At 42.8% G+C, this 24,496-nt stretch overlaps 1 protein-coding gene across 2 annotated transcripts in view; it reads left to right on the top strand.

Annotated features, from left to right (window-relative positions):
* Nucleotides 1-17,638, top strand: part of GNAS (GNAS complex locus) — a 225,658-nt gene extending 208,020 nt beyond the window's left edge. For both annotated transcript variants that reach the window (XM_083146859.1, XM_083146860.1), the window contains exons 6-12: nucleotides 3,200-3,254; nucleotides 4,796-4,869; nucleotides 5,145-5,203; nucleotides 6,074-6,194; nucleotides 6,471-6,601; nucleotides 6,824-6,891; nucleotides 13,553-17,638. In XM_083146859.1, coding sequence (XP_083002985.1) covers nucleotides 3,200-3,254; nucleotides 4,796-4,869; nucleotides 5,145-5,203; nucleotides 6,074-6,194; nucleotides 6,471-6,601; nucleotides 6,824-6,891; nucleotides 13,553-13,699 — 655 coding nt within the window. In that variant the 3' untranslated portion in view covers nucleotides 13,700-17,638. The remainder of the gene's footprint in view (nucleotides 1-3,199; nucleotides 3,255-4,795; nucleotides 4,870-5,144; nucleotides 5,204-6,073; nucleotides 6,195-6,470; nucleotides 6,602-6,823; nucleotides 6,892-13,552) is intronic.
* Nucleotides 17,639-24,496: the final 6,858 nt, after the last annotated feature.

The following is a 24,496-nucleotide window of genomic DNA, read 5'->3' as shown; positions in this document are numbered from 1 at the left end:
CCATTTGTCAGAGAATATGAATATAACTCACAAACTTTTCTTTCACTCATGGTTAGTGGTTGGGTGAAGCCATTTATTGTCAAACAACTGTGTTTACTCTTTTTAAATCATAATGACAACAGAAACTACCCAAATGACCCTGATCAAAAGTACATACCCCCAGTTCTTAATACAGTGTATTGCCCGCTTTAACATCAATGACCGCTTGAAGTCTTGTGTGGTAGTTGTGGAGGAGGCTCTTTATTTTCTCAGATGGTAAAGCTGCCCATTCTTCTTGGCAAAAAGCCTCCAGTTCCTGTAAATTCTTGGGCTGTCTTGCATGAACTGCACGTTTGAGATCTCCCCAGAGTGGCTCAATGATATTGAGGTCAGGAGACAGATGGCCACTATAGAACCTTCACTTTATTCTGCTGTAGCCAAAGACAGCTTGACTTGGCCTTGTGTTTTGGATCATTGTCATGTTGGAATGTCCAAGTACATCCCATGCGCAGCTTCCGGGCTGATGAGTGAAAATTTTCTTCCAGTATTTTCTTATAACATGCTACATTCACCTTGCCATCTCTTACAGAGATGTTGACACTTCTCCTATTTTGCGCATCTCACAGATGTTGGCACTTAAAGGGTTAATAAATGTTATTTAACTTAAATGATCAGTTCAAGTGAATAAACAAGAGAAATCTAAATCAAACATTTGGTGTGAACATGTTTTGCCTTCAAAACAGCATCAGTTTTTCTAGGTACACTTACGCACAGTTTTTGAAGGAATTAAGCATGGAGGTTGTTCCAAACATCTTGGAGAATGAACCACATATCTTCAGTGAATGTAGGCTTGCTTATATCCTTCTGTCTCCCAGACAGATTTAATGTTGAGATCAGGGCTCGGTGGGGGCCATATCATCACTTCCAGGACTCCTTGTTCTTTACGCTGAAGACAGTTATTTGTGATATTGGCTGTATGTTTGTGGCCATTGTCCTGTTGCAGAATAAATATGGAGCCAATAAGGCACCTCCCTAGTAGTATTGTATGATGGTTAAGTACCTGCCTTATTTGTTAGCATTGTAGACACCATTAACCATGAACATATCCCCAACTCTATTTGCTGAACTGCAGCCTGACTTACAAATAACCTTTTAAATGTGCTTCTCTATTGCCTGCAGACACAGTACCGCTTTCCAGGACTTCGGCAAACATACTGCTTCTGTTAAAGCCAAATACTTTATATTTTGATTCATCAGTCCAGAGCACCTGCTGCCATTTTTTCTGTGCCCCAGTTACTATGGGGCAGATTTATGAAGCAGTGATAAAGTGCCTGGTACTTTGTAACTAGCCAATCAACTCCTGACTGTTATGTTACAGGCTGGGTTTAAAAAGGGGCAGTTAGAAGTGGATTGACCAGTGATAAAGTACCAGGCACTTTATTACTTATCCTCCCTTCTCACTGCTTCATATATATACCCCTCTGTTTTTGTGTATAGTTGAATTGCTTCACCTTGTTTAGAAGTTATAGGTATGGCTTTTTGGGTACAATTGTTTCATGAAGGCTGTTTTTGCCCAGACTTCCCTGAACAGTTAATGGGTGTACCTGGGCCCTTACTGGTCCAGCACTTCCATCATCTCATCATTGTCAGAAACCTCTGATTTTCAGAGGGATGTAAGCATTGTCTTTTATCTGACACTCAGTTTCCTCGGCCGACCACTCCCTCTATGGTCTATAATGTTTCCCATTATATTTACTTCTTCAAAAGAGCTTGAACGCACATTTTGAAAACCCCAGTGTGCTTTGAAATCTTTGCCTAGGAGAGACCTTGCTGATGCAGTATATCTACCTTGTGTATTTTTGCTATGCTCAGTCTTGCCATGGTGTATGGCCTGTGACCTGAAACGGCGTTCCACAACCTCGCCTTTTGTAGCAGAGTTTGTCTATTCCTTAACCAGTTTTTAGCCTCCTACACAGCTGTCTCAGTTAATGACTTTCAACCTACATATAAAAAATGGTGATCATTATCTTTATTTTGGTGTGATTGGTTAATTATGCATCTGTCTATAATACTACAAAAAACAGCACCAAATCATCTAGGCACACAGGGATTTGAAGGGAAAGGGTGGTCACACCAAATATTGTTTTGGTTTTAGATTTTTCTGTTCTGTTCATTCTTTTAGCATTTTTGTTTATTGATAAAATGTAGTATTGACTATATCTATTGACACTTCTATTTGTGAAATCATTCTTTCTTCCCAGCAATCTCTCTCTTAGGCGGGGTATGCAATCTGGGATCCCGGCTATTGATCCCTGCTGACAGCTGTGATCCTGGTCCGTTTGCGGTCTGATCGGCCACAGAAAGTCAGGCGGGATTCAATGTCCAGCCTGCCGCTCTGCGCAAAGGGGGCGTGGCCATGGATTGGCGATCTGCGGCCGGGATCGCGACAATCCACAGCCGTTATTGGCAGAACGGGCTCGACAGCTTCTAAAGTCGGGCCTGTTCTGCTGGAATGCTGCTTCAATGCTGTCGCTAAAGACCGCTTTGAATAGGGAGCACATTGGATTACCCCATTTATCGCTATCTATTTATCTCTATCTATCCATATATAGATATATAATATCTCTAGCTAGCGCTCTCTCTGCCATGAACTGCACCCAAGCAACCCAATCTCACTTCGGGCTTAGTCATTTTTGTTAGCTGGGAGCTGCTTGGTGGGAATGCCTAATTCAGTTATAAGGTGCTTGTTATGCTCTGTACACACGGTTCACATTGGCCTATTTTTCTAATCCATTTTGCTTATAATTTTTCTAATCCATTTTGCTTAGAATTTAAGTTTTCAGCCACATTCCATCATGATGCGTGGCCTCGGGGCATCAACATCGAATAGAAAAAAAAGCTGTGTGCAGGCAACACTATATAGTACAGATCTGTTCTATATAGACCAAATCGAATGCATTTTGCTTGCCGTTCGTTTTGATCATGATTGAATTGCAAGCAAAGTCGCACCATGTGAACATCTCTTCACTCTATAAAATGTAACCACTTATCTACAGCAAGCACAGTATTTGTTGGGTTTTCTTTTGTGTATGCAGTAAAGGGGAATAGCATTCTTCACTTTTGGTTCTTTATAATGCAAGCCTCTTACTGTAAGTGTTGGCACCAGGGCTTCCAAAGTTTTGAATGATCGTTTTATAATCTTAAACTTCTTCTGTTTCAGTTTTCTAGACAAAATTGAAATTGTGCAACAGAATGATTACACACCGACTGATCAGGTGAGTACATGTTATATAAACTCCCTTACCCAAGGCTGGTTCGGGGGGGTGGTGGTGTGGCAAGAAATGTATGTGTATATAAATGGTATACGGTCCCTAGGTCGACATTGAAAAGATCGACATGCATTAGGTTGACAGGCCTTTGTGCAGCAAGCCATGCGAGGGGACGCGGTACACCGATACGGTGTCTATGTCTGCTGTGTCGGCGTTGTGGACAAAAACTGTGGAAACCCCATGTAGACCTTTTTGACTTTCCCAATGTCCACCTAAAGCCATGTCGTGTGACGACCTAAGGTCTGTCAGCCTTCAGTGGTTGACTTAATGCATGTCGACCTTCCTGTGTAAATAAAAGAATAATGTATAAATTCGGGCAGTGGCTTCTTTGATATCCATAGTAAATGCAGTAAAAGAATATAGTAACATTCATATGGCGGTCTCTTTATTTTATTTGCCACTTTGATTCTCTCTGTGTGGACCGCTAGAGTGCATCTAGTCTATCAGTCTATAAAATGACAAACCCTGATTTTAGTGTGGGCAGCTTCCCCACTCTACCTCCAAAATGTGATCAATCTCCTCCATTGTGTTAATATATGATTAGTTGAGCTAAAAGGCAGCTCCGCTGTGGAAATGGAAGAAGGTCATCACGTTGGGATGCATACAACTGCGAAAACTTGGATCAACGAGGGGTGAGGGTTCCAGTGGGGGGGTTGAGTGAAAACTAAAAACACAAAGAAATGCAGCATGCATGTGAGCAGGGCAGCGGCTAACAGACACATTATTGTCGCAGAGGAAAAAAAGCCATACAGGAGATCAGAATTAAATAAAAAATAAGTCATTCACCTTCCCTGTAATGTGAAGCTCATTATGCGTTTAAAGCAAGTTACTGTACACTTGGGCAATACTATATATACCCCACCATGCAGGGGGGGCATATATAAAACGAAAACGAGAGTTAGATTTGGGAGGAATGCACACAATAAAATCTAAATTGCAGTGTTAAAAGAGGTTCCCAGTATTTGTATGCTACATGCAAAAACAGGCAGTATTTACCCTGCATGTAAAAATAATGTATTTGCACACTGTACATTGCAACATGATTTTTTTCCACAGAGTTCTTTTTTTTTTCCCACAACTGTCACATACTACATCTGTGTTGGGTTTTTTGGTTTGCCTGTCCTATACCCCACACCTCCCGCTGTCTCTCTTTCTGTATGTTTTTATCTTTTCTCCAACCCTTTGCTCTTCTCCTTTCAACAGTTATTCTTCATTTTATTTTTTAAATGCAAAGCAGCCTCATATAAATATAAGTATAGACACCTTTTCAATAAAACTCTGTACATGGAAGCATTGTGGAGGTGTTTTCTGTGTCATGTTCTGCAGTTGTATTGTGGTCAGCAGTTGGGCTTGCTTAATTTCAGACTAGAATGCTACATGGGCTCTGTTAGCTCCTATGAAGCCGTCTAAAGTCCTTGAATGCTCTAAATTGTGTAGCTCTTGTGTTTTCCAGTGCTGTTAAACTAAATTCTACATTATTATTCTAGGATTTGCTGCGATGCAGAGTCCTGACATCAGGAATATTTGAAACGAAGTTTCAGGTTGACAAAGTAAACTTTCAGTAAGTAAAGTCTTGGGCTGTAATAGACTCTCTGACCATAGATATATCCCAGATGTAATAAAAAAGCATGCTCTTATCTCCAAGGAATTGCTTTCTCGCATTTGAACATTAAATTATCTACTTTTTTTTGCATAAAAGATTCACATGTGCTGTAGTTAAGTTAAAATGTAAACATTTCCTGTAACAAAGAAACCCCAATAAGTGCCGCTATTAGCACTTGTAGAAACCCATGTGGAAGTAGGTACTGCAAGTTAATTGTTTCATCCTTCTTACAGTATGTTTGATGTTGGTGGTCAGCGTGATGAACGCAGAAAATGGATCCAGTGCTTTAATGGTAAGACCTGAAGAGCTAAAACCTTGTGATCTAAAATCCGTACAAAACTCAGGGCCCTGGTGTATTTTTTTTTTTTATTATTATTTTTTTTTTGGGGGGGGGGGGGGGGGGGGGGGGGGTTGCAACAAATTTCTGCAAGGGCTGAGATTGCTTTGCTGCTAGAACAAACAGTATTCGCAAAGACCACTAAATTCACTTCGCTAACAAATTTTATTGACATCACTATTGTGACGTGTAGATTGCTAAATTATGATGACCGTTCTATGCGAGGCTGTGGCAAATGTTCCTACTACATAAAAAGCTTAAAAGACTTTCGATAAACTACCCCATGTGCATTTCCAACTATTCCCAATATATAAAGTCAACTGCTTAAAGGCCCCCATACACTATGCGATTTGGGCCCGATTTCACCCAGTTCCAGCGGATCGGGCTGAGAATGTGGTGAAATTGTCCCAATTTGCATGTGTATGACATCTGATGCGTGGTCCCGCACGTAGCAGATTGGAGCCGTAGACCATGCGTGCTGCACGGAAGATAAATCTTATGTGCAGCCGTCAGCAGCACATGCGATATATCGCATCTGGTGTGCGGGGGACGCCAGGGGCCGGGTGGGGGGAAGTGTTAAACAAAAACCCTACAAATGAATAGACTGCCGCCTATTTGTCTGAGAGCTCTCACAACCAATTAGTGGTTGCCAATTCTTTTGTATGGGTTTTCTTGTATTCTCCTGCAGCCCGGCTCTCGTGTTTAAACTACTGTAGTCTGGTGTCTGCTGCTGTTCATGGTGTTTTATTTACTGTGTACAGTGTCCCCCTAAACCCCCCCTTCCCCTTTCTGTACACTGAGGATTAAAAGGCCTTTATGTTTCAGATGTGACGGCGATTATATTTGTGGTTGCCAGTAGCAGCTATAATATGGTGATCCGGGAGGACAATCAGACCAACAGGCTCCAGGAAGCACTAAACCTCTTCAAGAGTATCTGGAACAATAGGTACATCCCTTTTTTTTTTTATTATTATTATTATTATTATTATTATTATAAGAAAAGCCCAATTTCTTAACTCATATGCTTGTGCGTAAATTAGCACAAATGAAACTGGTGTTCTGCTTTAGTTGCATCCCCTTTATACCATTCTCAGTAAAGTTGTTAGGGCCTAGTACTGTTACTGGATCTACAATACTTATCCTGGTTTAGACCACAAAATGCTCTGCTTGGAACAGATGATGGATAAGAACTTAACATTTACCAACCAATTTCTTTAAACAGGTGGCTACGGACCATTTCAGTCATTCTCTTCTTGAATAAACAAGATCTACTTGCAGAGAAGGTTTTGGCTGGAAAATCTAAAATAGAGGACTACTTTCCAGAGTTTGCTCGCTATACTACCCCAGATGATGGTAGGTGTACATATAGTTTATTCTACCGAGATTATTTCCGTAACAGACTTGCAGATTATTTGATAAATGCACACAATGAAGACCTGTATTACTACAAATTTCAATTTTTCAATGGCCTCTGTAACTTGTGGGAAGTTTGGGGTGTTTATTCTGCACCCAAAAATATTGCTCTGTTATGCCTGATTGGCTAATATATAATTTTTTTACTTTTTTTTTCGACAGCAACTCCAGAACCCGGGGAGGACCCCAGAGTCACAAGGGCCAAGTATTTTATTAGAGATGAGTTTCTTGTGAGTATTCCGCTTTTATATTTGTACTGTATTTGACTTGACTAAACTGGGGTATTCTTACTGTGGTAAGTGTGTATTGAGCAGGTCCTTACCACTAATACTAGTAGATCTTATGGAATTTTGTACTTTATTACATTCAAATCACACTGATCTAAATCAACCGTATTCGTTCTCACAAAATTATGTGTTGAATAAAATACTACATACATAATAACCTAAACCTTTCCTGACGTTGACATCGCATTTGTTGACACAAGTATATATTGCATAAGTTCTTGTGCAAATAAAAAAATAAAATAGGCAATTACTTTAAAACCGAAGTGTTTAATCTTCTTCCCCCATCAGTAGTATTTATTTCTTATCCTAATCTTAACCCAGCTGGGAACTTTTACATTTGGCCTGGTCACAAACATGTGCGATTGTGTATTGAAGGGTGACTGAAAAACATGACCGCAGGTATCTGTAATGTTACCTCCAAAATGGGGCATCCATTTTTTAACTTTGAATGTAAAATAATGAGATTACAGTTAGTACATTTTTATTAGAAACCATGGGGTAGATGTATAAAGCAGTGATAAGGGAGAAGTGATAAAGTGTCTGGTACTTTATCACAAGCCAATCAGCTCCGGACTGTTAAGTTACAGGCTTGGTTTAAAAAGGAACAGTTAAGAGCTGATTGGCTGGTGATAAAGTACCAGGCACTTTATCACTTCTCCCTTTTCTCTTTCAATGGTCCTGGTGACACAGCTCAACACTGGGATGTAGGAGGGTCCGAAGGAGCCAGGCACCTATCCTAAAGCTTTAGAGGGTAGGCTCCTCCCCTACTGCATCCCGGACTCTTCAGTTCGTGTTAGGTGCCCACTGGAGTGGGAGCTATTCTAAAGGGCTGCGGGAGCAGCCGAAGAATTAGAGTAGTTAGGGTTTTTTATTATTTTATTAACTTTTCACTCTAGCTAGGTAGGCACAGTGTGAGGATTCTCATTAGTGAATCCTCACACTGCTAGCGCAGCAGGAGCTGACAGAAGCGCGTCCTGTCAGCTCGCTGTGCACAGGGGAGACGCTGTCTGGCCTCCCTGTGCAGCGCTTACAGCTTCTTTTAAGAAGCTGCCTGGGCTCCGGAGTGCTCTGAAACCGGCTTCACGCTAGGTGGGGATCATGGGGGACAGGCGCTCCGTGATGGCGGCGGCCATTTTCTGCGGAGCTTACACACTGAGCTCCTATTATGAGAGGACAGCAGTGTGTTACAGGCATGTTCCAAGTGGTCCCCAGCCGAGGGGGAGATACTGGAACTAGGAGATCCTACTAAGGGAGCGGCTGTCTGGGGGTGGTTGGCGCCAAAAGTCACGGACCCCGCAGCAGCAGGGACTTGGTCTCTTCCCTCACTCTGTTTTGGCGCCATTCGGAACGCTTGCAGCAGAGCTGAGCTGGCTGACAGATCCTGACAGAGTGTTTGGATTTCCTGGGCATCGTTTCCCCGCATTTGAAACCGACAGACAGATAAGTGGCTGGGTGCATTGACTCTGTATAAACGCTGTTGTACATTGAATGCACTGTGTGGTTACTTTACATCATGTCTGAGCAACAAGCTGTGGTTTTGGGGGAGGGAGCCCTTAATGCATTGAGCGCTTGTAATGTATGTACACAGAAATTTGTACCTGAGCAGATGGCCAAGGGGGGTTTGTGTATTGCTTGCGCTGCTGTGAGACCCATGGGGAGTGAACCCCAGAGGGTAGAGCAAATTGAACCCGCGTGGGCTAGTGCCCTGGGCAGGTCTGTTAACGCTTTAGTGCAATTGCTGGACAGACAGAGTGATGTCTTGGTAGATTCTCAGAGACCTATGCCATCATCTCAGCAGTCCTCTGGCTCCTTGCCTCTTACCCAGGCAGATCCTGCTTTACTACAGGTGATGCAGGATACTGCAAAGGGGATCAACAGGTTTAGTGACTTGCTAGACAGAATTGATGCTGTGGGGACCCCTAAAAGGTCTTACTCATTGCCTTTATTGGTGGATGAAGAGGAGGGAGCATATGCAGACATTCCCTGGGAGCAGGGTGATGATTCTGAAGATTCCTCAGCCGCAGGGGTGGAGGATTTGATTACTGCTGTTAAACAGGCTTTAAAATTGTCTGTGGAGGATAAGACTCCTGCTAAAGGTGTATTTAAACGGCAGCGTAAGGAAGCTGTTACCTTTCCTTCAGATGATGGTTTACAGGATTTGTTGGAAGGGGCTTGGAAAGCGCCCGATAAAAGGCTGCAGATGCCTAAGAGATTCTTAAGTCTGTACCCCATGCCTGAGTCTCATGCGGAGCTTTGGGAAAAAGTTCCAGTGGTTGATGCTTCTGTGGCACGTCTGTCAAAAGCTACTGTATTACCAGTGCAAGGGGGGGCAGCTTTTAAGGATCCTGTGGACAAAAAGCTGGAGGGTAACCTCAAAGCTATATTTGAAGGGGTGGGATACACCCTACGTCCCCTGATTGCTTCAGCCTGGGTCTCTAAGGCCATGATTGAGTGGGCAAATGATTTGTGCACGATTTTACATGCTGACCCTTGTGTGTTGCTGCTGGCGGAGAAGCTTAAAGCAGCCGCAGAGTATGTGCTAGAAGCTGAGGCGGAAGCTCTCAAGATGGCTACTAGAGTTTCCACAGTGTCTATCAATGCAAGGAGAGTGCTCTGGCTTAAGGCTTGGGAGGCAGATAATGAGTCTAAGAAGGCCTTAGAAGCATTAGCTTTTAAAGGAAAGCTGTTATTTGGCTCTGAGCTGGAAGAGATTATTAAGCAGGCCACAGGTGGCAAGAGTACCTTCCTGCCTGCCCCCGCAGCCAAGCAGCCAAGGAGGTGCGTCCTTTCGAGGACAGTCATTTAGGGGAAAGTTTCAGTCCTCCAGGGGAAAAGCCCCAAAGTCAAAATTTGGTTCCTTCCATAAGAAACCTAACACCAAAGGAGAGGACAAACCCTCCGCATGACTGCCAGGGGATCTGCCCGGCTGTGGTCAGAGTAGGGGGGCGTCTGTCACAGTTCAGGGACGCATGGGCATTGCTAGACCAGGATTCCTGGGTATTAGACATTATAGCCCAGGGTTACAGAATTCCCTTCAAAGGTCTTCCTCCGAGAAGATTTATTCCCACACCACTACCAAAGGAGGCTCGGCTCCGTACAGCCCTCTTGGGAGCGGCTCACCCTCTGTTAGAGAAGGGGGTGGTTATCCCGGTTCCCAGAGCGGAGTGGAAAAGAGGCTTTTATTCCACTCTGTTTCTGGTGCCCAAACCAGACGGGTCTTTTAGACCAATTCTGAATTTAAAGTCTCTGAATGTCCATTTGTGGGTAGACCATTTCAAAATGGAGTCTCTACGGTCAGTGCTACTAAGCCTGGACCAGGGAGAATTTTTGGCGTCCATGGATGTCCAGGACGTGTACCTTCATGTCCCTATACACCCAGAACATCAGACCCTGTTGAGGTTTGCGATAGGAGACCTGCACTTGCAATTCCAGGCGTTGCCCTTTGGACTGGCCACAGCAGCAAGGGTATTCACCAAAATAATGTCTGTAATGGCGGCTGTGCTTTGGCTGAGGGGAATCACAGTGATACCATATTTGGACGACCTGCTGTTCAAAGCGGAGTCAGCAGACATGTTGCAGAGTCATTTGGCAGAAGCCATCAATTTTTTGCAGGCTCACGGCTGGCTTTTAAACTTGCAAAAGTCTCAGTTGGTGCCGTCACAGAGACTCCAATTCCTGGGAGTGGTTCTGGATACCCACTTACATTGGGTATTTTTACCAGAGGCAAAGGCCAGGGATCTGGCTGCCTTGGTCCAGGAGATTCTCGGTTCTCAGAGCACATCAGTATGGAGGTGCCTCAAGTTGCTGGGGAAGATGGTGGCGTCTTTCGAGACGTTGCAGTTTGCCAGGTTCCACTCTCGGGTGTTCCAGTGGAACATTTTGACGGCTTGGTCAGGAAACACGCAGACCATGAAGTCAGAACAGATAGTGTTGTCTTCGGAAACTCTATCCTCCCTGAAATGGTGGACAGAGGTGGATTCCCTTCAGTGGGGTCGGTCCCTGCAGTCCTGGAGCTGGCTGGTAGTCACTACAGACGCCAGTCTCAGGGGCTGGGGGGCAGTAGTCTTGGACTTGCGTCTGCAGGGCTTGTGGGCTCCAGAGGAGTCTGCTTTACCGATCAACATCTTGGAACTAAGAGCTGTGTGGAAAGTGATTTCTCTGGCGGGAGACAGGTTACAGAGGCTTCCTTTAAGGATTCAGACCGACAACGCCACAGCTGTGGCGTATCTGAATCACCAGGGAGGCACACGCAGCAAACTGGCTATGTGGGAGGTGTCCAGAATCCTCTTGTGGGCGGAACAGAATGTTCCAGCTTTATCAGCTATATTCATACCAGGAGTGGAGAATATAGAAGCCGACTTCCTGAGCAGGGAGGAGCTGATGGAAGGGGAATGTAGCCTGAACTCACAGGTGTTTCACCAGATTACACGGAGGTGGGGAACCCCGGATGTGGACCTGATGGCATCCAGGTTCAATCATCAGGTACCCAGATTTTATGCCAGAACAAGGGACCCACTGGCAGAAGCAGTGGATGCCATGACTATCCCCTGGGAGGGGAATCTCCTTTATGTCTTTCCACCATTTCCAATGCTGGCAAGGGTGTTGAAAAAGATACAGGCCCAGGCAAGCCCAGTGATCTTAGTGGCCCCAGATTGGCCAAGGAGATCCTGGTACTCGAGGCTTCAGAGATTGTCTGTGGACTCGTGGCGTCTACCTCTGAGGTCAGACCTGCTAAAACAAGGACCGTTCAACCATCTGGATGCAGCTCGATTAATTTTGACGGCCTGGCTGTTGAAACCGCCATTTTGAGGAATAAAGGATTCTCAGAGGCGGTGGTTAACACAATGATAAAAGCCAGAAAGTCAGTGTCTTCAGCTAATTATTATAGGGTTTGGAAGACCTATATTCGATGGTGTGAAAGACAGAAGTCACACACATCACGCTTTAGATTGGCAAAAATGTTGGAATTTTTGCAGGATGGCTTTTCCTCCGGGTTAAGCCTTCAATCATTAAAAGTACAGATCTCGGCCTTGTCTATTTACTTCCAAAGAAGGATTGCATTATTACCGGAAGTACAGACCTTCCTGCAGGGGGTGTCTCGGTTGAAACCTCCCTACAAACAACCAGTAGCACCATGGGATTTATCGCTGGTGTTGGAGTGCCTTCAAAAGGCGCCTTTTGAACCATTAAGGTCGGCTGACCTTAAATTCCTTACGTGGAAGCTGGTATTTTTGTTGGCAGTGGCGTCAGCAAAGAGAGTATCGGAGTTGGGAGCATTATCATGCAAGTCTCCCTTCCTTATATTTCACAATGATAGGGCTGTCCTTCGGACGGTACCCCAATTTTTACCGAAAGTAGTCTCTGCTTTCCATCTAAATAAGGAGATAGTTCTGCCTGTGTTCCAACCCCCAGAGGGTTCTAGGAAAAGGGACAAATTGAGAAACTTGGATGTTGTGCACGCCTTGCGCATTTATGTGGACAGAGTTAAGAGTGTCAGAAAGACTGATACTTTGCTAGTTTTGTATGACATACACAAAATTGGTTGGCCTGCTTCTAAGCAGACCATTGCTAGGTGGTTGCGCTCTGTTATAGCGTTTGCATATACTAAAGTTGGTAGGCCTGTACCGGCCAGGATTAATGCGCATACCACCAGGTCGGTTGCCACCTCTTGGGCTGTTCGACATGGGGCAACAGCTGAGCAGGTTTGCAGGGCTGCCACTTGGTCATCTGTTCATACCTTTGCCAAATTCTATAGGTTCCATGAGTTCACGTCGGAGGACGCATCATTCGGGCGAGCAGTAATGAGAGCTGCAGACCTGAGCGTACCCACCCAAAGGACCGGCTCTGGAACGTCCCAGTGTTGAGCTGTGTCACCAGGACCATTGAAAGAGAAAAATGGATTTTTGTAAGAACTTACCATTCAAATCCCTTTCTCTGATATGGTCCTGGTGACACAGCGATCCCTCCCTTACGCTCAGTAAGTATGCCAGGTTCATGATGTTTCATGTTATATGGTTAAAAGTTATTTTTGAAAAATGTGCATATAATATGTGCAGGCGTTTGTACTGAGTTAATGTATTCCAGTGGCTTTGAAAGATTGAACTGAAGAGTCCAGGATGCAGTAGGGGAGGAGCCTACCCTCTAAAGCTTTAGGATAGGTGCCTGGCTCCTTCGGACCCTCCTACATCCCAGTGTTGAGCTGTGTCACCAGGACCATATCAGAGAAAGGGATTCGAACGGTAAGTTCTTACAAAAATCCCTTTATCACTGCTGCATACATCTACCCACATGTATGCAGTCTCATTGAGTTCAGTGGTTCTTAGCTGACAAAACAGATGACACCCAGGTAATGTGTGTACACTAGGCCTCTACATTGCTGGATAATTTAAAATTAAATTGCATTATTTTAAAAGTTCATAAATATATAGTTTATGTATGCTTCCTACAAGATCTTTTCATGACCTTTAAGACAGAGCCTCTGCCCCCTCCATCTAAAATATGTAAGGTTCAGGAATGCCAGTGTAAGTTCTGATTGCATATTCTAGAAGCGAGATCCACTTATTGTATTACTGTATTGTATAACATGCCCTCCTCTCTTCCACAGAGAATCAGTACAGCAAGCGGAGATGGGCGGCACTACTGTTACCCTCACTTCACGTGTGCAGTGGATACAGAAAATATTCGCAGGGTTTTTAATGATTGTCGGGACATTATCCAAAGGATGCACCTCCGTCAGTATGAACTGTTGTGATGGAAAGATTCTCAATTATAAATATATATATATTTTTTTTTTCTCCTCCCTGGACTCTTAATTCAATTGAAAAAGAAAATGAGACTACAAAGATTCTACACAACAATGGAATTGGTAAAACGGGGGTGGTGAAACAATACACCCATCAAGGGATGGAAAACTGTGTGCATTCTCCCTCTCCAGCTTGCACCTGTTTGCTTGTTTCCTTGCTACTGGACAATTGTGGAACTGTTAGCTTGCTGCCCTTCACCCCCTCTGCCCTGAAACAGCACGGGCTGGCACCAAACCTACCCTTGACTGGACTACCCCACCACCAAAATGCCAACATTAAATACAGTGCGTGTGGAGGATTTTGACTTCATATAATGTATACACATGCATCTGGAAGAGGGACTGTCTGTGCAATGGGCTTGGAGACTGTACTGATTATTTCTCCCCTTAATAATAAGAGCCTTATTTTATCCTTTTGCCCCTCACCCAATATATCTACTTTGTATCCCTTCACTGCATTGCTGACCGCCGACTGAAAGGACATTCGACTCTCGACTGTAATATTGTGGCTTCATATTACGGAGCTGGGATGCTCCCTGCCGTCACTGGGAGGGCAGCGGCAAGAGATTTTATGCCTTTAACAAGGGTGCCATTATTTGTCTTTTTTTTATTTTTAGAAAAAAAAAACAATAAATACTTGGATATGAATTTCAACATATCAATGTATTTATTTCCAAAAAAAAATCCTAAACATTTGTGCTCTGAATTAGTCATGCATATTTTTTTTTCTATCCCCTCTTTGTCTTTTTAAATGATCTTGTGTGATCTTTAATTCTTCAATCCTGAGCAAAATGTTAGACCTCTGTCCTCACAAACATGATCACTCCCTTTCCTTCTGTACAACACCCCTCACTTTTTTTTTTTTCTTTTCATGGTTTTGTTTTTATTTTACTGCTGGATTATTCTTTGTACAGAATGTAAAATGTATTATTTTGTACAACTTTATTGAAAAAAAAAATAACTTGTAGAAGATCTTTGTGCCTTGATTTTGGCTGTGCCCTGTACAATGAGCTAAGATGTAAGTATGTCAAATTACTCTGTACAGCAATGTCACCTTTGCCTCTTCCCCTTCCCTCCTGTGTTTCTTCAACATGGGGCAAATCGATCTGTAGTACTAGTTATTTTTTTTTCTTCCTGGTTTACAAAAAGGAAAAAAAAGCTGTTTAGTAAAAAAAAAAAAAAATTACAAAATGTACAAATGTTGCAAATTAACCACTTTAAAAGTGGGTCTTCATGATGTGACCCACTGTGGCTTCATCGTGCTTTTAACTTTTAGCTTGAACTCATTTAAACCTCTATCCAAATGCAAGAACCTGGCTTGTTTCTACATAAACCAAATTTTGCTACAAATAAGTGCTAGTCCTCTTTATCCTTTAAAAGGCTATAATATGCCGCCAGACAACCAGAAATCTTAGAACTACTTTCTCCACCACATTCTCCAGTTTAATGTGCACATGGTGCCTACACACACAGCGGTGGAATTTTTTGTGAGGGTTGTAGATTAATATTTGATGAATTTAACTATTCAACTGGTGTTTTTATAGATGTATGTAGGTCTTAGTGAATTGTTAGCAATTTTTTTTTTAATAAACTTTTTTGAACAGTAAAAGACAATACATAAAGATGGTAAAACAAGATTGAACAATATACAATCTCAATACATAGCAGTCTGAGTGCTGTTAAAAAAAAAAATTATATTGCAAAAATAAGAACATACCTACAAATAAAAAGCATGTTCCATAAGAAAGTCAAAGTACACAGCATTACAAAAATAATTTCTCATTACAGATGGATGTGGGTCATCGTGTTATAAGGTATATGCAGGATACATCAGACAGAGGGGAATAAGCCATTCGCCTTTCATGAGTAAACTTCTAATAAAGTGGTTTTCCATTCATATAGGGTAGAATGAGGAAATCCAACCAGTAATGGATTTGTTTGGCAACTGTGACCATAAATGCCTAAAGTGGTCTGTGTCACCAAGGGGTAAAAAATGTTTCTTTAGGTCAGAAAAAAATGGGTGCTTTTTTGCTAATTTTACAACAAAAATAAGTTATGGCATAGGGTTGCATTAGAGCAGTGACCTTTTGAGGACAAGCATCAACAAAATGCTTTCTGAGAGCAGGGCAAATAATACTGCTTTCACATTGCAGAAATGGGTAATAACACGGTATTCTTAAATGGGACTTTAAAACGGGTCTGAGCCTTGAGACCTTTCACATTGCAGGTGAAAACCGTTTTAAAAATCATTTAATACCATTCAAACATTCAACCCGTTTAACCCCCAAGGGACACGTTTCAAGCCATTGAAATAGAGCTGTTCAAACTGCCAAAAAAGCGGCTTTAAAACGTGTAGGACTCTGCTTTTTAACCGTGTTGAAATACCGGTTAACTTTAACCGGTAAATCAACTCTGGCACTTTCACATTGCAGCCTTAAACGTTTTAAAATGGAAAAAAAACGGCACTATACCGTTTTAAAAGTGCGATGTGAAAGGGGTATAAAAGTCCTGGTCAGCATCTGGACAGGACTTGCTGAAGTGAGAGCAAGTGCAAAAATGTTTTGTTTTGTAGTCATTTTATTTATAGAGTGCTTTTCTCACACAGTACTCTGGTAATTAGGCTAGTCAGTTTTGTCCATTAGAGAAAAAATTGCTTTGCGATCCATGCTGTATGAGTCCCTATATTATGACCATTTGCCCTGCAGGTCTTAAAAATGAAGTTAGATTTAGGTGGGTTATTTGTTTATGTGCAGGGAAAATAAAGGCGCATTATTTTTACACTGCAATATAAATTTCACTTTGAACATACCCCAGCCATATCCAACTCTCTCTGCACATGTTATATCAGCCCAACCTGCAGTGTTACATGGTTTTGTCCATTAAAGAAAATTTGCAATCCATTCTGAATTATGTCCATAGTACATATGGAGCCCTCCTCATTTAGCCTGTTATATTGGATTAAGTGAGTAATAGGATTACTATGCTAATCCGCTACTGTAATGTTCTATGTATTGTATTGCTGCTGAGAACAATAGGATAGCCATGGTGAGCCACGACCTAAGGAACAAAGTTGACAGGGGCTCCAACTGTACATTAGAATTTAAAATTCCTGCAAATACGAAATATAAATTGAGAACAAACATCTTGAGCGCAATAAGCGTAAGTGCGGGGTGAGGTGAATACATTTTGGGAAGTAACTGCCACAGGTTATCCTTTCCACCCACACAAGGTAGCATGTGCAGTTGCCATGTTGGGTTCTCTACAACTGTTACACTGTGGGAGGTGACTTATACAATTACTCAAGGCATTTATGGAAAACAAGAATGCATGTATTAGTATGATATATGCTGTAAGAAAAACCTGCACATAGGCACTGCATATGGTGGCGGTGGAAGAACATCAAAAAGAAGGGCTCTAAAATTAGCAGATGGTAGCTTCTGCCATGGCACAGGGCAGAATGTGTATTGAACAAATTGGCAATACAAAGTGGAGGGCAATATGGTCTCAAAATTGGACAGGTCTGGCTTCGCAGACTGTTCCATCACCTGCAGCTTATCAGGCATGGCAGTCAGTGCCCAAAACATTGGTTAGGGTTTGTATGCAGGGTTTGCTATGGAAGGAGGGAAGGTCAGATTAAAGAGGAGTGAGGGTTACCATGCAATTGGGTGTTCCATACGAGTTTTGCTCTGGCCGGACAATGACACTGTATTTTTCTTATGATTAAAAACAATATTTATTAAGGAGATGGTTTCCTGGGATTTAGAAACTGATGACACCTGCCAGAGATGGACAGCTGGTTCAAAATCCAAACCACTGCATTTACTGATAAACATTTAATTTTCTGTAATAAAATGGCAATTGATCCATTTGAGCCTAGGCTGCTAGGGGGGGGATCAAGGAACTGTATGGGCCAGCCAGCCCCGTATTAATAGTACTATTAATAGTACTAGGCTAATTCGCAACACTCATCGTACAGTTAGTGTGGGATTAATAAGTATTATTTAAAGAATAATAATCTGTTCAACATTTAATACTTACATCCATGTGGAAATGGTTCTCTTTGTTCTAGTCAGGTTTTTCAGGATCTTAACAATAAAATAAATTAACCACATTGAATCCTAAGGATTAGTATTGCATTGTCTCCTATTCACTGCCATAGAAATGCATTGGTACAAACCAATTCGTCAGAACTACCTGCAGGAGTGGATGGGAATGAACTGTAATTTGTGGCAGGAACTGCTATGGGGACCAATGCTTTGTGTTGTCATCATTGCTTCCCTGCAAATATTTATCTGTGAACGTACCTGTGACTTTTGTTGCATCTATTTTAAATGAATATGTGGAGTAAGTGTAAAGGTGTGTACACATGGGGCGAAATGATTGCTGGCGATATAAGAGAGACCCGAAGGAGGGAGCAGCATCACGGGGGGGGGAGAGGCCTGAAGGCAGGAGGGAGTGAGCAGCATCATGGGGGGGGGGGGGGAGAGAAGTGAGAAAGAGAGACCTGAAGGCAGGGGGAGGAGCTGACCACCTGCACAGCGCCGGAGGCCATTGGTCGCAGGAGCATGTGACCATTAGGGTGTACACACGGGAGCGCACAGCACTCCAAATCACTAGCAATATATCACTCAGCGACTATATTGCCAGCGGTTTCAGCCAATATCACCCCCGTGTGTACACACCTTAACACTGGCACCATACACCATCCACCCTTCTACTCTAGGGGGTTTATTAACAAAGATGGGAGGTCTATTTCGGATGAGATGTTGCTATGGGCAACCAATCAATCTACTTCTATATTTAGCACCTTCTAGAAGATAATAGATATAATCTGATTGATTGCCCATAGAAACATTCCATCTGAAATAGAACGCCTATCTTAGTAAATAACCCCCTAGGTGTCCTGTGGTATGTGGCACCAAGATGTTACTAGCAGATCATTTATATCCTGCATATTGTGAGGTGGGGCCTCTATGGTTCTGACTTTTTTTTCTTTTTCCCATCACATCCCACAATTGTTCTATTGGATTGAGATCTGGAAAATTATTTGGAGGCCAAGCCAACACCTTGAACTCTGTCACGTCCTTGAACTATTCCTGAACAATTTTTACAGTGCGTTAGGGAGCTTCCGCCTGCTGAAAGATGCTACTGCCATTAGGAGATACTGTTGCCATGAAGGGAATCTACTTTGTCTGCAAAAATATTTAAGTATTTATGCATCCACAGAATGTCGGGGCCAAGGTTTTGCTGAAGAAAAGAGCATCACAGTGCCTCCACTTGTCTTAGCACCAGGATGCATTATGGGAAATTCTCTTTATCAAATGCACATGTCAACACGATGGGATTCATTAGACCAGTGGTTCCCAAACTGTGTGCCGTGGCACCCTGGGGTACCTTGGTTTGGTGGTCCAGGACCAATTCAAAATAATAATGGTCAATGTAATTGGCAAAACCAGTGATTTTGGGATGCTTTAGGGCGCCGTGTGTCAAAAGTCTGGGAACCACTGCATTAGATCATGCTACCACTTTCTGGCCCTCACATGTCCATTGTACATGCTTTCCCAATGGTAAATAGGTCAGCATGGGCGTTCTGACTAGTCTGCTTTTCTGCACAGTTTGTTCAGACATCTTTCATAGCCAGTATTAATGTTTTTTTTTTAGTAATTTGTGCTACAGTAGCTCTTCCGTGTGATAGGGCCAGACAGGCTAGGCTTCACTCTCCATTCAAGTCAATGACCCTCGGGGAAACTGGACTGTTGTCTGTTCACAAGTTTTCCTTCCTTGGACCACTTTTGCTCTGACCCAACCACCACAAAGTTGCTCAGATTCCTTATGCTTGCCCAACACATCAAGGCCCTAATTCAGATCTGATCGCAGTACAAATAGGTTCTCAAAATGGGTAAAACCATGTGTACTGCAGGTGGGGCAGATGTGTTTCAACTGAAATCTAAATTGCAGTGTAAAAATAATGCAGCCAGTATTTACCCTGCCCATTTTGAAAACAAATTTGTACTCTGATCAGATCTGAATAAGGGCCCAACTTCCAGAACAGTATGTTCACTTACTGTGTAATATAAACCATTCCTTGTAAGGAGGTAACTCATGTTATTTCACCTACAGTATCAGTGGTTTTAATGTTATGGCTTACTGGTGTTTGCCATATATATATATATATGTATCCTGCTCCCTGGCACTCTGGTCCCCTCCATGGGGTAACCTGCTCCAGTGCCTTTCCCCGGGCTTGCGTCCTGGATAGATAGGAGTCAATGTCCAATAACTTTTGTCTAGGTAGTGTACAAACAGACCTATGCAGATTTTTACCGTATTTGTACAGAGAACAAATATATAGTAAGTACAATAAAACTGAAAGCATCTAACAAGTTAATTGAAGTGTGTTCCCCTTTTTCTTAGATTTTATTTGGTAATAAGTGTAATCTTCGGTATCATATCGGACGCAAATCGCATTCAAAAATCGGATGCGATTTAGCGTCCAATTTGCCGCGATTTTCTGCATGCTATTCCATCCTCCCCCAGTATCCAAGTCAGCCGGAAGCGTGGAGAGCATCCTCCCGACCTGTTCATATCCCCACTATCCACTTCTACGTGGAGTTGATTTTACAAAGCGTGACGAGTGTAGCGAGCCCCGCAAGGGGACATGGAAAACGATCCCGAAGCATGGCGAGCGCACGCGGATTACTTTACGTGTATTCCGCATCCGCTCGCCACGCTTCGGGATCGTTTTCCGCTGTGCTCGCCACGCTTTATAAAATCAACTCCGACGTGGATAGTGGGGTATGAACAGGTCGGGAGAATGCGTACCGCGTGTGCTCGCCACGCTTCGGGCTGAATTGGATAGGCAGGAAATCGAGGCAAATCGTATGCGAGTTATATGAAATTGGGTGCCATGATAATACACAAGTACCTAATTTTCTCTGTTTTAGGGAATGTGCTGGGTCTTTTTTGTTTTATAAATGTGGTGTTGATTTGGGTTTAATTTATGGCCATTGTATTAGTCAGAGCTGATATGTAGAGAAGATAGTACATTTTCATATTTTTTACAATGATCCCTAACCTATGGTTGTTTAAGCTAGTAGTTGCTTGTCAGTGACATCCTGGTGCAGTGTGTATCTCTGCCATTCTCATTTCTAAATCAGATACCTGACCGCCATCAAAATATGTTGATGATTGTTTATGTAGCTAAAAGTTCACAATTTGAAGAGAATAAAGGTGCCCATACACGGTACAATTGCTGGGTGCGATCTCATTGCACAGCTCAAAAAGTATGTGCTGCACATACTTTTTGTACTAGATCTCATCTCTCATTGTATTGCAAAACCTATGCGGTGTGATGCGTCTAGTCCAAATTTTATACAAGAATTGTACCATGTATGGGCACCTTAAATCATTCCAATTTATTTATTTTTCCAAAATATGCATTTGAATTAGGTTTTGGGGGGGGGGGGGGGGGTTCGGTTCCCATTCATTTAGCCCACTTTTCCCAAGGCAACATTTTATATTGCCTTTCTGAATTAGGTTAACATCCATGTCTTGCACAGGGGGAAGTAAAATATTTTTTTCTTAGTCATCCAAATGGCAAACACTGGCAATACCGTTGGTACTGTTTAGTGGCAAACCTGTAATGCAACAAGCACTTTAACTTCTAACAAATGTTGTGTGCATGCTAAACACATTTATGCATGGCAGATAAATGAAGATGCATATGTATGAATCTAAAAAGCACAAATTAAATGGCTATTTCCAAATACAAAGGCAGGTACTAGGGCTAACATATAAACGGTAAGTACTCATATTAAAGATGGGGACACACGGTGCGATCCAGGTTCGAATTAAATGTGACTATTCAATTTTGGCAGATTGCTCACAGCAGTGGTGGTTGTGGCGTGGCAGGCCGTAGTCACGCCCATGGGAACGCCTATAGTTTCATGGGTGTTCCCCAGGAAATTTAGCGGTGATGCAGGGGTGGGGGGTGGTCAGCGGATGTAGCTGCCCGCCCACTTCCCATACAGGGTGCGCAGATCTAAGTACAGCAGAGATTGACTTAATAATTATTAGGGTGGCAGAGACCTAGGGTTAGGTGCCATTGAAAAGAGTATGGAGTAGAAAAATAGTATCAGAGGAAAAGTACATGAGAGGAGACATCCCTGCTTGTGAGGGCATACATGCTAAAGAGATGGGCAGACAGACAGGGGTAGACGTGAGCATTATCAGGTTAGGATGCTGGGTTTAATGAAGAAGTGGGCCTTGCAAGCCGGTTCACAGTTTTGGTGAGAGGTGGAGAATTCCAGAGAGATGGAGCACAGCAGCAAAAATATTAGAGGTAGGAGTGGGAGGGAGTAACCAGTTGGCAGGAGAGGGGGTGTGCACTTGTGGCGAGAACAGGCTGGGTGGGAGTTGAAAGAGATACAGGTCAGAGATGAATGGGTGAGGGCTTTGATTATGAGAAGTTTCAATTGGATTTGGAAGTTGAAAGTGAACCAGTGTAGGACTTGTTAGAGAGGAGATGTTGATGTTTTGAGAGGAAGGATGAGCCAGGCAGCAGCAGCAGTTGTCCAATCAGGAGATCAGTGAGTGGATGCTTTCTCTTTAGATCCAATCACTTGGTCAGAAATTGTGATGTATACAGGAGTGTGTTATGTCCTGCAATCTACATTGAAGCCCTTATCAACTCACTCCATTTACAGCATGATGTAATCCATGGTTTGTAGCCTCTTTAGACCCCTATATTCAACAAGATGTTTACAAAGTTTCACTTTGTGAGAGCATTTCCTTACAGTCCTGAGTGACATACTCCAATGATCTTACCATAAATGTTGCATTCAGTACTATCAATGGGGGTAACAAGCTTGGTAAACTAATTAAGACTTTATGCGATCACCATATGGTCACGTTCATAGCAGTCATCAAAGATAAAATATATGCACCATGAGGCAGTGAAGATTGGAAGCTTTGTATGCTTCTCATACTGAACTAAATTATTTATCAAGTTGGATAGCCAAGCAAGATCCGCACACTCACCAGATGCCATTATCTGCAGTCTATTAACTACACCAGGGGTGGCCAAACCTGTCCTCGAGATCTACCAACGGTCCACATTTTCAGGATCACCTAGCTGCTGCACAGCTGTAGTCAATACTAACTCACATTTTCAAACATGCTGCATTCATTCCTACTATAGATCCACAGGTTGCCTGGAAAACATGCACCGTTGGTAGATCTTGAGGACAGATTTGGCCACCCCTGGACTACACCATTCTCTAGAACAGGTAAGCTCTATCCACAGGTAAACCTGCACGCCATGATGGATTTTTCATAGTAGTGTAAGGCACAGTTATATACGCTGACTGCATACCCTCCAACATGACCCATTGCATTCGGTACACAATGCTCTGCTCCTGGACTTCCCTGGTAATGTAGGATTTCCAGCACCTGCGTGGAACTAGGTAATTGACGAGAAGGGTGTTTGAACACAGGTGATGACAATCATACATTACCAGGGACGTCCAGGAACAGAGCATTGTGTACCGAATGCAATGGGTCATGTTGGAGGGTATGTGACTGGATTTTGATTTAACAGCTGCCATGTTTTAGAGCACATGTATTGCAGCTCATGTAAACAGTTAAATGCTTTACTTATTAATGAGGTAATGGTACAAATCTGTGAAGCAAATCTAACTTTACAAATATGGCAAAAATTGTCCACACTATTTACACACCGTCATAAATGTTCAAGTCTTTGGTATGCAGTAACAGTGCTCTAAGCAATACATACTGTATCATGGAACCAAGAACTAATGTCATATTTGAAATGATTACATATTATAATGACTCATAATTGAGAGATTTCTTGGCTAATGTCCAGTGTTAAAAAGCAAATGGCATGGTCTTCTCCATCGTGTATGTACTATATATACAAACTGTATGGTTTAGTCTAGGCCTGGGGTAGCAAACTCCAGTCCTCAAGAGTTACCAACAGTTAATGTTTTCCAGAACTCCTCACAGAATCACAAATAAAGTAATTAGCTCCACCTGTGGATTAAAATGTGTTAGTGAGTAATGAGTGCACCTTTGCAGCAGTTAGGTTGTCTGAAAAATGTGAACTGTTGGTAGCTCTCGAGGACTGGAGTTGGCTACCACTGGTCTAGGGCTTCTCTGCACCAGTAGCACCATCAGGTCATGCTTTGTGGCTCTCTGTAATCACAGGTGAGTTCATGTATGTTGCAGGGTCATTAACCATCACAACTACTTCCACAGGCAGAAATCCCTCAAACTCGATGTGTCAGTGGTTGGAGTATCGCTGGGGTAAACTTATGCCACATACTTGCCTACCTGACCCTTTCCATGAGAAAGAAAATGCTCTGTTCCTGGTAATGTATGATTGCCATCACCTGTGGTGAAACACCTTTCTAATCAATTAACCAGCTCCCCACAGGTAATGGCAATCCTACATTACCAGGGAAGTCCACATACACCTACACATCCCCTGTAGGATTTTCCATATTCTTCAGATTCTGGGGTTGATCTTTAGACTGATGGGATATTGTATGTGGTTACGGTATAACTGTTAGACCATACTTAGGTCGACATGGGCCAAGTCATGTCGACCTTGATCCATGTCGACCTAATGACTGTCGACCTAAGTGTGGTCTAATAGATAACCGTTTCCCTTGTATGTATCCCCCAACCGACATGCTCAAGAGCCCCGACTACAAATTGCAGGGAGAAGAT

The sequence above is a fragment of the Crinia signifera genome, chromosome 6, assembly GCF_055691185.1.
Source record: "Crinia signifera chromosome 6, ASM5569118v1, whole genome shotgun sequence".
Classification (NCBI taxonomy): domain Eukaryota; kingdom Metazoa; phylum Chordata; class Amphibia; order Anura; family Myobatrachidae; genus Crinia; species Crinia signifera.
This window is presented reverse-complemented; position numbering and strand designations above follow the sequence as displayed.